General features: G+C 38.7%; 1 protein-coding gene across 1 annotated transcript in view; it reads left to right on the top strand.

The window, feature by feature from the left end:
• Window positions 1–15,954, top strand: part of NKAIN2 (sodium/potassium transporting ATPase interacting 2) — a 596,169-nt gene that overhangs the window by 557,223 nt on the left and 22,992 nt on the right. Inside the window, exon 5 of the mRNA XM_063310512.1 lies at window positions 6,827–6,887. Within this exon, the coding sequence (XP_063166582.1) occupies window positions 6,827–6,887 (61 nt within the window). The remainder of the gene's footprint in view (window positions 1–6,826; window positions 6,888–15,954) is intronic.

The raw sequence follows: 15,954 nt of genomic DNA, 5'->3' as shown, positions 1-15,954 counted from the left end.
AGAATTTTAAAAAGCATTATGTTCCTATCTTAATTGAGATCCTACAGCTGCTGTTGGGGGGAAAATATAAACAAAAATTCCATGTTGCTGATGCAATGTGGAATTTGACCCTCTAGAGAAAGGTGAATTCCATGTTTAACATACTGAGAACCAAAAAGTCAAAAATAAATAAGGGTATAGAATGGCAAACAAGCTGCTGCCTATTAAGATAGCCATAGTAGAATGAAATGGTACAATTCTGAAGAAGGGAAATGCCAGCTTACAGATGGGACATACTGTAGTACGTTTAAATGATCTCCTGTGTAAAATATTATCTGAAAATAAAATTATAATATTCTTCCAAAGGACCCCCAATATAGTATTCATTTTTTTCATGCTAGGTCATAACTTCACAGCTATCCACATAATCTTAGGATCCTGACAATCATACATGTACATAAGAAATTAGGACTGGGGGGGGGGAGGTTGCCCTACCAACCCATTTTGATGGTCATCTCTGTCCTTTTACATTCTAATCAGCTAAACAATTCAGTACAGCTGACAACTTTCCATTGTGAGAAGTGATGGTTTAGTCCTCCTCTCTGTTCTTCCACCAGTGTCAGGAACTGCTCACCTTGCTCTGCCTGGTCTCCTGATCATGGGAAAGAGAAGAAACCCCAAGCAGCAAGCTTCTGAGGCTAGCATGGAACTTCTTCCAAGTTTGTTTTAAGCCAGCAAATAAAGTGCTTTTAACAGCCTAATCAAGACTGGTTCAAAACACTGGAACAGACAAGATAAAAAAAATTCAAGGTTCTTATTAGAAATTCTTCAGTTACATCTTAAAATAGTTAGAAATAGCAATCATCATGGTCAAAATAGTCTCACCTTCTGTCCTGCTGAGAAGTTTTCAGGCTTTAGCCCACGACAAAAGGCTGAACCTTTTATTTAATTCACACATGATCAAATGTACCCCAGGAAGAGCAGAGCTCTTAACAAAGACTTCCAATTAGGACAGAGCTACAGTGGCAGAATTATACTGTGTTATGTAAACCTTAGACTGATGCAGACAGCAAGCAGAACAATGAAACATCTGAGAGCTTTTATCAGCAGCCTATAAATCTTCCCATGGAGACAAAGGCTGGCTATTGATTTAGAGAGCAGCAAGATTTGGAGAGTTTGCTTGCCTTGTAATCATGCCTAGTGCTGCAACCTAGCCAAGAGTGTTTAGAGATGGGAAAGCCAAGACAATAGTTCGAGACAGTCGTAGATTGAGTCAGTCTGAAAGTCAAGCCAAATGTCTGATCACAGGGCAAAGAGTCGGTACTTGAAACAGGGCATGGGAGGCACACAAATATAGAGGCAGGAATGCGGTTTCCAATAGAGGATCTGGAGTTCACTGCTATGTAGGCAGAGGTCTTGGCTGTGCTTAATCAGAGAAGTTAACGTCCCTTTCCCTCACAGGCCTGTGCCAACCTTTGTTACTCACCCTTCTTACCATTAGAATCAGCAGCCAACTGGCCTGAGTCAGACCCGCCATTCACAGGTGACTGAAGCCTGTTGCCTCTTGAATTTCAGGCCAAGCACCCATTAAGTTCTTTACTTCAGCCTCTAAATCAGCAGAGCCAGAGGAGTCCATAAGACATGCCAAACGTTAGCAAAAAACAAGGGCAGAGCAGTCCTTATTAGCAGTTGTAGTTTAACAAGGGTAAACGGCAACAGTCCTCCACAGTTATTTAGATCAAAGAGATATCTACCAAATAAATTTAGAATTAGCATCTTTACACTTTCAATCATTTTGAGGCCTTCCAAAGTGCTCAATCATTGGCTTGGGATCACACCACTTTCCAGGGCATAAGAGCACTTTGTGTCTTATTCCACAGCCAGTTTGGGCTAGTTTTCCAATATACCTCTTCTGTGGCCACCATCTGATAAACATCTTAATAATGAGCAATATGTTTGTAATCAGTCTGGTATTAAAGGATCTTAGTAAAAGTTAAATTAGACAAATGGCCTACTTTGCCAGAAGCATGCTTTTGCATTTCATGCCTCAGAACTGATTTCATGCCAGTCCTTTGTAATATTAATATAGACAGCAGATGGATACCTAGTATATTTTCTCCACCTACTTGTATGCTTATAAAATTCAAGTGGCATATTCTTTAGATAAGGCAAGATATGCAGAAAGAGTTTATGAAATATTTATTTATTAAAATTTATTTAAATCTTGCAACAGCAGAAACTCTGTGGGCAGTTTACAATAAAACACACTCAAAGGTACAAGCCTTATGATGAAGGTGAAAAAAGAAAGTGCAAAAGCTGGCTTGCAGCCAAACCTCAAAAAAACCAAGATTATGGCAACCAGCTTGATTGATAACTGGCAAATAGAAGGAGAAAATGTAGAAGCAGTGAAAGACTTTGTATTCCTAGGTGCAAAGATTACTGCAGATGCTGACTGCAGTCAGGAAATCAGAAGACGCTTAATCCTTGGGAGAAGAGCAATGACAAATCTCGATAAAATAGTTAAGAGCAGAGACATCACACTGACAACAAAGGTCTGCATAGTTAAAGCAATGGTGTTCCCCGTAGTAACATATGGCTGCGAGAGCTGGACCATAAGGAAGGCTGAGAGAAGGAAGATCGATGCTTTTGAACTGTGGTGTTGGAGGAAAATTCTGAGAGTGCCTTGGACTGCAAGAAGATCCAACCAGTCCATACTCCAGGAAATAAAGCCAGACTGCTCACTTGAGGGAATGATATTAAAGGCAAAACTGAAATACTTTGGCCACATAATGAGAAGACAGGACACCCTGGAGAAGATGCTGATGCTGGGGAGAGTGGAGGGCAAAAGGAAGAGGGGCCGACCAAGGGCAAGGTGAATGGATGATATTCTAGAGGTGACGGACTCATCCCTGGGGGAGCTGGGTGTGTTGACGACCGACAGGAAGCTCTGGCGTGGGCTGGTCCATGAAGTCATGAAGAGTCGGAAGCAACTAAATGAATAAACAACAACAAAACAAAAACCAAACAAAATGGAAAATGAAAACACTAGACAAACTAGGCAATAGCAAGGTGATAATTCAAAATCTAAAACAACACAAATTAAAATACACTTAAAAGTCATTTAAAAATCAGGGAAAATCTAGTGCTGAAATTATTCCAATCTGGGCACTAGTCAAGCTGGGTAGGGAATTCCTTAAATGGGGTGCCACCACAAAAAAGCCTCCCCCCCATCATACAGCCCCAACCCACCTTCTTTGGTGGAAGCACCTGGAGGAAGGCCTCATTAGAAGAACTTAAGGTCCAGATAGGTACATAAGGGAGAAAGTGCTTTTTCAGGTAACCTGGTTCTAAGCAATTTAAGGTTTTAAAGGTCAAAAATATTGGATCTGGAATTGGATCTGGAAATGGCAGCCAGTGTAGATGGGTGAAATACTGGCTTAATATATTAATATTAGCCAGTCCTAATGAGCAGTCTAGCTGCTCTATTTTGAACTAACTGATGTTTCTGGACCACTTCAACTCCACATGCAATGCATTCCAATAATCTAGCCAGAAAATGATCAGAGTGTGAATAACTGTTGTGAAGTTGTCTCTGTCCAGATAAGGTTGCAATTGGTAAATCAGCTGAAGTGATGGTGGTAAAGGCGCTCCATGCCACCAAAGCCATCTGGGACTCTAGTGACAATGATGGATTCAAACTACAAACTGCTTCTTTAGGGCAAGTACAGACCCCTGCAGGACAGCCACCCACAAACAGTATTTCTGTTTTCTCTGTATTACTGTAAATCTCACTTTATTGGCTGTCATCCAGTCCTTCACCCTGTTCAAGCACCCTGTTCAGAATGTCAATCACCACACCTGTGTTAGATGAAAAAGAGAGGTACAGCTGGGTCATCATTCGCATATTGATGGCCTCTCAGCCCACATCCCAGGATCATCTCACCCAGTTGTTTCATGTAGATGTTAAAAAGCACAGGGGATAAAACGGAGTCCTGAGGGACTCCATAATGCAACTGTCATGAAGCAGAATAGTAATCATTCAGCACCACCTTCTGGAAACAGTCATCCAAGTATATACTCTGTAAACACATTCGATGCCAGCCAAACTATTTAATGACAGAGCAGGACATTAAATTTGCAGATCCCCCAAAAGCTAAGAAGGTTAGATAGGAAGCCACCAGGAGATACAAGGATTGTAAGACTGAGAAATTAAGGAACATTTCAGAAGGCAGTAGCAAACTACTTCCACATGGTTGTTATGAAAACTACATGAGTGAGGCTATGTAATCCCAGAAATCAAGGACACCAAAACAAAAAACAAAAAAACCACATTTCTTCATGAGATATGATAATATTCTACAGTTTCTCCTACTCCTTTTTTATTACTATAGTTTTTACTATTATAGTTTGCTTTAATCAACTCCTGGCCATGATCACATGTTTTTAATCTATATACTTAGATAGAAATCTAAGAATTGTACTGAATTTCAGGTTTGCTGTAAGAACACAGTGTATCTCGTATCTCCTATTAGGTGATATAATTAAAATAATTCCTCAAAGTATTCAACAGGGTTCCTCAAATTTTTCAATCAATTTACTTCAAGGATTTCTTCTACTTACTTCCCCTGCACATCTGTGTTAATTTGATATTCTTCCGAATGGCTAGCTTAAAAAGAGAGCAGAAAGACACAAACATTTTCGCCATCACGGCCGAAAGGTCAGAAAGTGTATAGCTTGGCAGACCAGCCACTGAACACCCATCTAGGGCTGATCACCAGCTGGGAAATTGTGATGAAAGAGATGGTTCAGTGAACAGTTATAATTGGCTCCATTCCGAGGCCTGCTTGACAAGCTGTGTTAAAGCACAGCAGAGAGTCTCTGTGTGCTGGTTGGGAAGTCCTGCTCTGCGGTGCTCAGCTGGTGACCTATGAAGAAAATACATTTTTCCTACCATCCACCATTAAAATGATCAGCTGGATCTAGTAGTTCTGATGCATGAGTGGAGCTCCAAAAGAGCAGGCATAGGACCCATCCTGATGTAAAGGGAAGCACAAGACACTCATCCTTGCTCTTGAGAAACCTTCTCAGCATTAAAGGGAATTAAAGAACTCCTGCTTCTATCATTCTCATTTGAACATTCAAAACTTTGGTGCCTTGAACTATTGTCAGTAGGCTCACCCCATGATAGAAGCTTAATGAATATTATCTTTTTACTACAAAGAAATGGGTGTGCCTGGAATCAAATAACTTCCTAGTCTATGAGTTCTGACCTCAGTGAACACTGAACACCAAAGGAGGGATCAATAGACTGTTTCAGTTGCAAGGAACAACATTTCCCCTGGTAATATGTGAAGCAAAACTTTATAGCCAAGCTTTTGCTGACCTCCCCCGCCCCCTTCCTTTCATTTACATGAACATCTTGTAATGGCAAATGAAGTCTGGAATAATTTCCAAAATACTGGGTTTTTTTCTTTCTTTCATACATATGCTCTTCCCCATTCCCTTTGTCCTGAATGCCAAATTCCAAAATCTGCCATTAAGTTCTTGTGTCTTTCCAGCACAAGTCCAAAATTGTTTCAAATAATGATGAAGTATTGAAAGAAGGACGCGGTGGCGCGGCGGGTTAAACCGCTGAGCTGCTGAGCTTGCCGATCGGAAGGTCGGCGGTTTGAATCCGCGTGAAGGGGTGAGCTCCCGTTGCTAGTCCCAGCTCCTGCCAACCTAGCAGTTCGAAAACATGCAAATGTGAGTAGATTAATAGGTACCGCTTCGGCGGGCAGGTAACGGCATTCCGTGTAGTCATGCCGGCCACATGACCACGGAAGTGTCTACGGACAAACGCCGACTCTTCGGCTTTGAAACGGAGATGAGCACCACCCCCTAGAGTCAGACATGGCTGGACTTAATGTCAAGGGAAACCTTTACCTTTTTTATTGAAGGAAGAGTGCAGACTTAATGCATATCATTCAGGGAAAAAGGTGATAAAGGCATGACTTTGATTGCCAAGTATATTGTGACAAACTATTTAACACAGAAATTATCTCACTGTTAGATCACCAGATAAGAGATGATGGAGTGGCTTTTTTTTTTAAATACACCTTTAAAAATCTTTTGTTCTGAATCTGCATATTTAGTTACATTTCAGCTATAGGACAAGTGGGAGGACAGGCTATCCCTGTTGGTGACCTCAGCATGTCCATAGGAGGAATTTTGCATAATACTGCCCATCTCTCTGTTCCATTTAACCATGGCATTTCCCTGTGAAACCAGGGCAAATGCCACAACTGTAATCAGATTTCTTCCCACCAATGCCAAGACTGAGCATCTTCTTCATGAATCTGTCAACTTTCTGGTCTTTGCATGCACATTTTTACAGCTAGTCTTCCTATATTCCCCTTCTTTAGGTTTAGTGCCATAGCTCCATGGACTCTTGTAGCAAAGTCACTAGATCAGTGTTTTTCAAACCTGGCAACTTTAAGATGTATGGACTTAACTCCCAGAATTCCCCAGCCAGCATGCTTGGAGCTACTCTCTGCAAGTTCTAGTGTAAAAAAGAGGTGTGATCACAAGGGTAGCACTGTGAATATTATATAGATTTCTCTAAGGTAAAGAGGATTTATATACACTGGTGAATTAAGAAAAAAAAATCCAGTGGACCCTGACAACTATTACATGTTGTCCTATCCTGGGCAGATTATTATTGCTAGAAATATATAATTGTTTTAAATATTTGCCATTTTCCTAACAAAATGGAGAGGAAGATAACTTTTGTCTTGTAGGCACACCCCACTGCCAAGCCTGCTAACTACTTTGACTGCACATCTAATATTGTCCCATTTTGTTTAAGCTGGCAGGATTCATCTACGCCTGTTATGTTGTGAAATGTATCACCGAAGAAGAGGACAGCTGTAAGTACTAAAGGTTTATTACATGCCGGTTGAAATCATGTTTATATCACCCATCTCGCTCATCCATTCCACTCTAATATCATTCTGAATACTGTGTCATGCTATAAAAGATAGGAATAAGTTAGGGTGTGGAGGCTTACTTAGCATATGGGCTCCAAAAATGCTCCCAAGTGTTTGAAGCCAGTAGGGAGAAGGGTAAAATGCAGCTGTACAAAACAATTATTTTGTTCTGAAATGAAGCTGCACAAATTCTCTCCCTCCAACATTCTTCATTGGCACAGCCCGTTTTGTTTCTCACTGTGATTGATAACTAATGCTTTACTAATGCTTTATCCTGTATGTAAAGCTCTTGTAACTAGCTATGTGGTTTGTTGTGACATTTGGCAAGGATAGATGCAGTTTCATGGCAAAGAGATGAAGCAGAAGAGAATCTGCTAATATAAAAAGGGGGAGGAGTAATATATATGGCTTTCTCTTGGTTTAACATATCTATACACCTGGTTGAATAAAATGATTACGCAGAAAGAGTTCAGTGTCTTTAGTTTTACTTATGACATAGGCATGGGTGTGTGTGAATCATGATTCAGTTCAGAACTGAAAGAAGGTAAGATTTGATTTGGATTTGAGTTTCCAAGGCAAGGAGCTTCCATTTAATCAACTCAGGATTTGTGATTTAATTTGATAAAAGATTCAACAATATGCTACAATGTGAAAACATCAAAATGTCTACAGCTGTTCCTGGTTTTTTTTCTTTATTTCTTTTTCTTTTCTTTTTTTGTTTCCTTCCCTCCCTCCCTCCCTCCCTCCCTCCTTTCTTTCTTGGCAGAATGGGATGATATGTTCTTGGCTACTTGTACAATAATTTGCACAAATTGCTGGCCTGTCATAAGGCACTAAGCACCTGACTTTGCCATCAAGCCTGGGGCCCTGATAGTATGGGTGAGCCCATTCTGTGGTTAGTTTGAGTGTTTATGAATGTTCTTGGCTGCTATTTTATGCTATTTCTGTTTTTTTTTTTAATTTTGGTTGTTTTTATTGTTTTTACTCTGTTTTAATTATTAGCCACCCAGAGTCCTCTACATGAGATGAGTGACCATATAAATTTATTAAACAAATAAATAAAAACTGCTCTGAAGAGGGTATTGTCACATACGCTATGATATAAAGATATAATCTGCATTGTGCACAGTTTTCTAGCAGCAGGCACACAATCTTAGACTCACTCATACCATGAAGACTTAAGATAAGATAGAGACAGTGAAGTAGCAGAAGGCAAACAGAAGGATTGTTTATTTGTTGGGATAGGCAGAGTCAAAGGGAAATGATAGATGAGACTGAAAGAGTTGAAGAACGACAATTTGGATGTAGGGCACAAGGCTAGAGATAGAGTAAGAGTTAAAAAAGGATGAAGGTAAACAGGGATTTGGGGAAAGACAAGGAAAACATCATTTAAAAAGAGCAGTAGAATAATTGGAAAGTCTCTCTCCCTCTCATTCTTCCTCTCTCCTTCCTTCCTTCAAGCAAATCTTCTTAAAGAAATTCTGTCAGAAGAGACAGACACAAACAGCAAGGCAACACACCTCCCAATGCTTTGGCAGGCAGGGGTTGTGGAAGTGATAAAACTAATTAGAAGGCTACTTGCATCAGACATTCTGACACACCACCCAGCCCCCAGCCCCTTTGGCGTTGTCCACACATGGAAAGAAAGCTGCAGCAACCTCTGAGGCTCTGCAAAGTCCAAAAGGCCATCAGATCTCTCTGAAATAATGTGAAGACACTTTCTGGATTCTATATCTTGAATAACCCCAGAGATTTGATTTAAAGATTTGATTCAAAGGATTTACTTGATAAAAACATCTTTGAACAGAATCACCCCTTTGAAGCTGCACACAGTCCTAACAGTCACCCCTCTTCTTCGGGTTCATCATATCATCAATTATACTTCCATTCTCTCTTTTGCACGGTGCATCAGGGCCATGGACAAATGTTATAGACAATTAAAATATTGTAGCCTCACATGAAGCTACAGATATAAAATAGAAGTTAGTACCCTTCCTCTTAACAATTTACTTGCAGTTTTCTCATGACATCTGTGCCAACCTAGCAAAATGTTCCTGAAGGTAGAAGTAGATGTTATGTCTAAGAGATCTAGAAAGCAAAAGCTCTGAGTTTTCTCACCATTCAAAAAATGTTCAAGTACACTTACTACCTTATTTTTATGATTCTATGACTCTATGATTCTCAAGCTCTGCTGACAACATCCTTTTATGTTGAGGACAATAACATCCATGATATAAATAAATGCACTTAAATGCTGTTGGGAGATGGAGGGGGTTAAGAATTGATAAGAGACTACTATTTTCAGCCCTAGTCTATGTGGAACATGACATCTACTTATGTCCTGAAAATACAAATGTTGTTTTTAAATATTTCAGTAACCATGTGCACAGTTTAGTATTCTGTAATCTCATCAATTTCACTAGGAAAAAAGAAATTAAGTTCTAACTGTGGCTGGATTGGATCTCATGTTGTTTGGTCATTAGCTAGCCAAAATTATTCCCAGTTTTCTTTCATAAAGGAAAATGCATGAAATCTAGAATCAGGATGCATGAATACCTCAAACCTTTTTCCTCTCTCATAATTCACATATATTCCACGGTTTGTTATTGAATTTATCATTCAATATAAATACAGGTTTCAATGTGAAGCATGTTTTAATGATCCAAGAATGTGCCAATGTGAGCAGAAGATGAATTTATTTGATGGTCTGTTTACATTCTGACCTGTTTTATAGGTCCTGGGCATATACCAGTTATCACTCTTCATAGGGATTATATTCCAATAAACCATCTGATCAAGAAAAAGATTTGTTTGGGCACATGTACACTATCCTCATTGGTGCCCTAAGAATGTTGTAAATAGGTTTAGAGCTTTGGATATCTTCATTTCCCTGTAAAATGAACAGCTATAGCAAGTTTTATTAGCTAGGAGAGGTAAAAATCTCTATCAGGTTGGACATCTGGTGACTTCATGGACATCTCTATGTATTTCCTTGAACAACAATAAATAAGTGATTTGTGTTGCTGCCTTCTGTGGTTTCCCCCCACCTCTACAACTTCCTAGTTCAGCCTACAGAGATGTCTTAATAGTCTACTATGCATACCTTAACCAACTCTGCCTTGAGATCAGCCACAGTCAACTAAGAGAGGAGGAAACAAAATTAAAGTTATAATCTCCAGTAATGTACAGCTTCATTTTACATTCCACATCATACTGTGTAACAGCTGAGTGAAATTGTGTTTGGTTTGGATAGTATTGTAAATTAGGCAGATTCATATTCTAAACCAGTAAGGTCCCCAATATAGTTATGACACTCTGGCACTAAAATAATCATTTGAAGATAAACTGTCCACAATTTTCTTGGGAAATATTTGGGGAAATCTGGAATTCTTGGAACAGTAGCTACATATGGCAAGGCATTAAGTATGTCAATTAGTGGAAGAGCTTGGGGCTTCTCTAAGGGAAGTAGATGGGAAAAATGAATTAAGGTGTAAAATAGAATGTAAGCCTAAAATTTGAATTCTTTAGAAATATAATGTGATAGAGATAGGAATCTATAACAAAGAAATTTTTCACTCTGCTGATTTTATACTGTAGAGCAATTGTATTCTACTGTCACTGGGATTATTAGCAGCAGCAATCTAAAGCAACTAAAATGTCAACACATATCTTTCATTGATGAGATATCTTCTCCACACATCATATTTATTTTTGTAAATCTTATTAGAACTACATTTTTTTAAAATTGCATGGTAATTTTATTACTTTGAAATATTCATTTAATCAGTTTAAACTCTGTTGCAATTTGATTCTTCCAATACAAGCTTTATGTCAACTTCCCCAACTATTCAGTTTCAAAAAAAAATCATTAAATATTTAGTTACTTCCTAAAAAGCTCTAGAGAGTCATCAATAAAACACCAGCCTGCTGGGATTTGTAGATTACGTGAAATTAAAAGAAGAGACACTCTGTTTCAAGGACTGCTTTTCCTTTTGGCACTACTGTGCCCTAATAAAAAAGGAGTGGTGTAAACATGGTGAGTTTTAAAAGATACAGTCATAATTATCTAAAGTAGCTCATCCCAGCTGTATGTCCTTCAGATCCTTCAGAACATTCAACATCCATAACATCCAATAACGATAGCCAAAGGCTACTTTTTTGCGTGTGAGTCATTGTTGACTTCTGGCAACTGCCTGGAGTAGTCCCTGCAGTTTTCTTGGCAAGATTTTGGAAGTGGTTTTTTATTGCTTCCTTCCCAGGGCTGAGAGCGAGTGACTGGCACAAGGCCACCAGCTAGCTTCGTGCCTAAGATGGGACTAGAATTCACAGTCACCTGGTTTCTAGCCTGATGTCTTAACCGCTATACCTGGAACTCTAACATCTCTGGAGGTGACCACATTGGTGAGGCTTGTCTAAAGAATTTCACAAGAAGACTCTTTTCATGGCTTCATTTTCAGATAAATGCACTTTCCCAAATAGGATTATTTAGATAAATAATCTAAATTATTTAGAAAATAATCTAGACTATTTTCAAACAGTCTAGTACACAACTTTTGGTGTATTATATCTTCTTTTCTGGTCCATATCACTAACTTTCTTCATTTCTTTTTCTTATTCTTTCTTATAGGGGAAAAACAAGAAACTAATTAATGTCACATTAATGTTAGTTATCAGGGACGCGGTGGCGCTGCGGGTTAAACTGCTGAGCTGTTGAGCTTGCCGATCAGAAGGTCGGCGGTTCGAATCCGTGTGATGGGGTGAGCTCCCGTTGCTAGTCTCAGCTCCTGCCAACCTAGCAGTTCAAAAACATGCAAATGTGAGTAGATTAATAGGTACCGCTTCAGCGGGCAGGTAATGGCGTTCCATGTAGTCATGCTGGCCACATGACCATGGAAGTGTCTACGGACAAACGCCGGCTCTTCGGCTTTGAAACGGAGTTGAGCACCGCCCCCTAGAGTCGGACACGACTGGACTTAATGTCAAGGGAAACCTTTAATGTTAGCAAGCATGATCTGTGTTGTAATAACTTCTCTATATAAATAAATCTGATTTTGAGGAACACCTTGTTAACAAGTCTTTGCGCATCATCCTAGAAGTAATTTTTGCTAAGTCCAGTGAGCCTTTCTTCCAGATTAATATGTGAATAACTTCATTCTCCTGTAAATAGCATTTCCTTCTAAGCAAAATTTGCAGAATCAGGCTACAGGCTGCAACCCTAAAATTGCAACTCTGATATGGCAGTCAGAGGGTTTGCATCAAACTCTGTGGTATTAGATTATTGTACTCTTTTCCACAGAGCACTAACCATTTTATTTTATTTTTTACATTCATCTTCATTATATGGCCAAAGACCTTATAATTTATATTAGTAATTTCTTTCAAAAGTTATTGCAGGTTCACAGAGACCAGTATCTCTTAATGGGAGTGATGCAGCTAACCACTCATTGCTTTATAAAGATTGATGTTGCTCACAGTCATTTTGTGGTACACTGAGGATAGTCTATAGTGTGGCTAGATTGGTGGTTTATCTGCCAGGCTTTCAATCTGTGCATATGAGTAGTTATGAGCATCTTAATTCACATTACTAATTTTATGCACAGACGTAGAAGTTTCAATTACTTCAAATTATTGGAGTTGAAAAATACTACAGTCTTCTCACTGTAGCATCATAATTTGACATACAGTTGGTATTTCATCAAATCTTAAATTGCCATTTAGACTCCCAAGCCATCTCTCTGCTCAGTGCAGGAATTCAGATACTGTAAACCCTTTACAACCAATAAGTATCCATTCTCTGCTTGAAAACATCTAGTGAAGGAGAGTGCACCAATTCCCTTGATATTGGCTCCAGGGTTAAACTGTTCTTACTGTTAAGAAATCTTTTCTCACATTTAATCACAAGCTTCCCTCCTCTAGCTTAAATTCATTATTCCCTGTAAGTCATGATGGAGCATGATGGAGGACTGTCTTCTATAGGACACCCCCTTCAATCTTTCCTTCTCAGGGCTAAACGGTCCCAGTTCCTTCCATCTCTCTGCTACTTTTGAGTCCACTGATCCTCCCCAGTGCTCTTCTTCGAACCTATTCCAGATTGCACTCAGCACATTTATGCTCAAACAAAATCTAGATTTCCACAGAAGATGCATTTTAAAAGAAGCCTCTTTTTAAATTGCTGTCATTGATAACTTTGTACCCAACTGATTTTAATAAATTGATCTTGGGTAACTGAATATATGAGGCAGAGGGAAAGTTGATCTCTGCAGGCTCAGTCACCTTATATGTGTTTAGGAAAATATAAAGACATATCCATTTTTGCAGATTGTAAATCAGCTTCTGTTTTGATTGATAGATTATGTGTCATCAAGTCATTGATGACTCCTAGCAACTACATAGATAGATTTTATCCATAACAATCTATCCCTAACCTGTTCTTTCAGGTCTCCCAACAGTGCACTCATCACCTCTGTAACTGAGTCCAGCTACCTTGCGTTAGCTTCTGTACCTATCTATATACTCCAATAAAATGCCTTGCTGGCTTGAAGAGCAGTAAATGGCTATAGAGGAAAAGCCCTACTTGGTTATGGCCTCCTTAAAGATTTTATTTGAACTTCAGATTTAAAAAAAAAACTTTATTAGCCTTGGTACACTGCTTTTATGCTGCCCTTTGTTTTTCATTCTCTTGACTGATATTATTCTGTGGCACTTCATTTGGTCTCTGTTGTAACATGTTTCTTTTGCTGTAATTTTGAGTTTTTTAAGCAGTCTTGAGAATTTCTAGCAAGCAATTTATAAATCCAATATAATGAATACTCATCTGAAATTTATGTATCTTTGGCCACTAAGCAGAATCTCCAGTTGTACCAGCAAGCTAATATACACATACAAATTCCTCTTTAAAAAAAACACCACATATTAAGAGTCTAGTCTGAAAAAACTAAAAAAACACTGCTAGTCTGAATGGCCCTCTCTTTTCACATGCCTGTTCATTCTCTAGCTCCATAGTCTGAACTTGACTTTACAGTGTTGTGTAAATATAATAAAGCATTTTGCTTTATACTTCCATTGAATCTTTGGTAGAAGACATTTCAGACATTTCACACAGTAGTATTGCTAGTGCCTTGCATAATCCATTGGCCAGTTTAAGATTGCTGAAACTAAATACTTAGATCTAGAAATAAAGAAATAAAGTTTTGATACCAAGTAGGCAACAAATATTTCATTGTTAGAAAATAGTCTCTTGTTTAGATCCATGTTTGGTTTTGTATGCATTTCTCCTATCCCCCACCTTGGAAATCTTTTTATGTGGCCAGAATAATTCAACTGGCCACACAACCTCAAAACTGTGAGATAACAATATTTTACATTATGTTGATCCTTTAAAGGTTCCTTCAGGAAGTAAACAGCATTGAAAAACCAAGCCAGATATCCCTCCCTCTCTCCCTCTCTCTCTCTCTCTCTCTCTCTCTCTCTCTCAGAAACTCAGAGAAATTCAAAAACTTCTCACATATGAATAGATTTCTCAACAGTTTAGCAAGCCTTTAATAAGAAACCTTTATGTGAGGAAAATCAATCAAGAGAACAAACATAATATAGGAACTGAAAATAAACAATTGTGAAATAGTCACTTTTTTGAAGGGATGCTTAACTCTGGGTGGGAGAAAAAAAAAAACACTACCAGAAAGCACAAAAATGCTGTGATCATGAGAGATTCTTGGACCCAACACAAATCCTTTCAATCAGGCATTGTGTTAGCAATGACACCCATTTGCACCCTGCACATAAAAAGAGCCAATGAACCTACAATAATGAGGGCATAATTCCAGTACAAACTTACAGATCACCACATAGAAAATGATGCCAGAACATCTCACTCCATCACCCCCCAGTAGTTCAGCCAACTGTAATTTTGTTAGGCCAGCCCCTAGATATTCATATAGATAGACTTCAAATCTACACTGCCTCTTCAGTCAGTTCAGGACCAATGAAGGGTAGTAAAATTTATTTACCAAGGAGAAAAACCACACCCCCACCAAAACTGGCAGGACAAGCTGTTGTTTATAAACAGGAAGCAAACCCCACATTCACTTGCACTGATGATGTTACCTAGTTGGGTAATGAAATGTCTGCAAGCAAATAACCAAGCTCAGAGACCACCAGAGACTCCACTGTTCAAACCTGAGCTACATACATTCTCTTCTGTTGGAGTTATTTTGACAAGCAGTTGAGCAGGAAACAAATATGCATGGAGCAAAGCTGACTGGAATTGTCTCATGGAATCTTAAAACTCTTCTTCAACAAATATGAGGCAGTTTTGAGTATGAAAGAAATTAGAAACAATGAGCTTGGATGCTAAGCAAGAGTAGAAATCACACATGGCAAAAGATGAAGATGTGTGAGGAAGCAACTATCCACACATCTGGTGTTCAGGGGGCTTTCAAATTGACACAGTTGCTGAGAGGTTGAATAATGCATAAAAGCACTGAACCAAGAACTTTTGAAATTGACAATAACTCAATTCTCAAGTCAGTGCAAATATCTGTTAGATATATCACAATCATTTCCTCGTAACATTTACTTAAGTATTCCAACCATTTCTTGAATTTGCATCCTCCTTGGATATGGAATGAAGAAACTGCAGCATATTTCTTTAGATGTCACGTGAATCTAATGTGACAGAATATTCACTCAATATTTGTGGCTTTATTAGTCCACTGCTGATCAATGGGGAGTGTGCCTTTTTTCTACAACCCCTCCCCACCCCGATTCTGCCACACTTCAGGATAAACTCATTGGTTTGTCTTTCTTTTGCATGGAGAGGAGCACTATCCAACATTTATGTAACAGTGACAATATTTAAAATTTTATCATGGCCAAGAGTAAGATTTGATTTTCTTACTACTTGGTGGCATGCATTCTGCCAACACCAAAGTTCACCTGCTTCCACTGTATGGAATATAGGTGCAACTATCAGATTTATAAAAGCATTTTTATTTTTTTATTTTTTTTA

The sequence above is a fragment of the Candoia aspera genome, chromosome 1 (genome assembly GCF_035149785.1).
Source record: "Candoia aspera isolate rCanAsp1 chromosome 1, rCanAsp1.hap2, whole genome shotgun sequence".
Classification (NCBI taxonomy): domain Eukaryota; kingdom Metazoa; phylum Chordata; class Lepidosauria; order Squamata; family Boidae; genus Candoia; species Candoia aspera.
The sequence above is the reverse complement of the archived record's forward strand: the minus strand, read 5'-3'. Positions and strand labels throughout refer to the sequence as shown.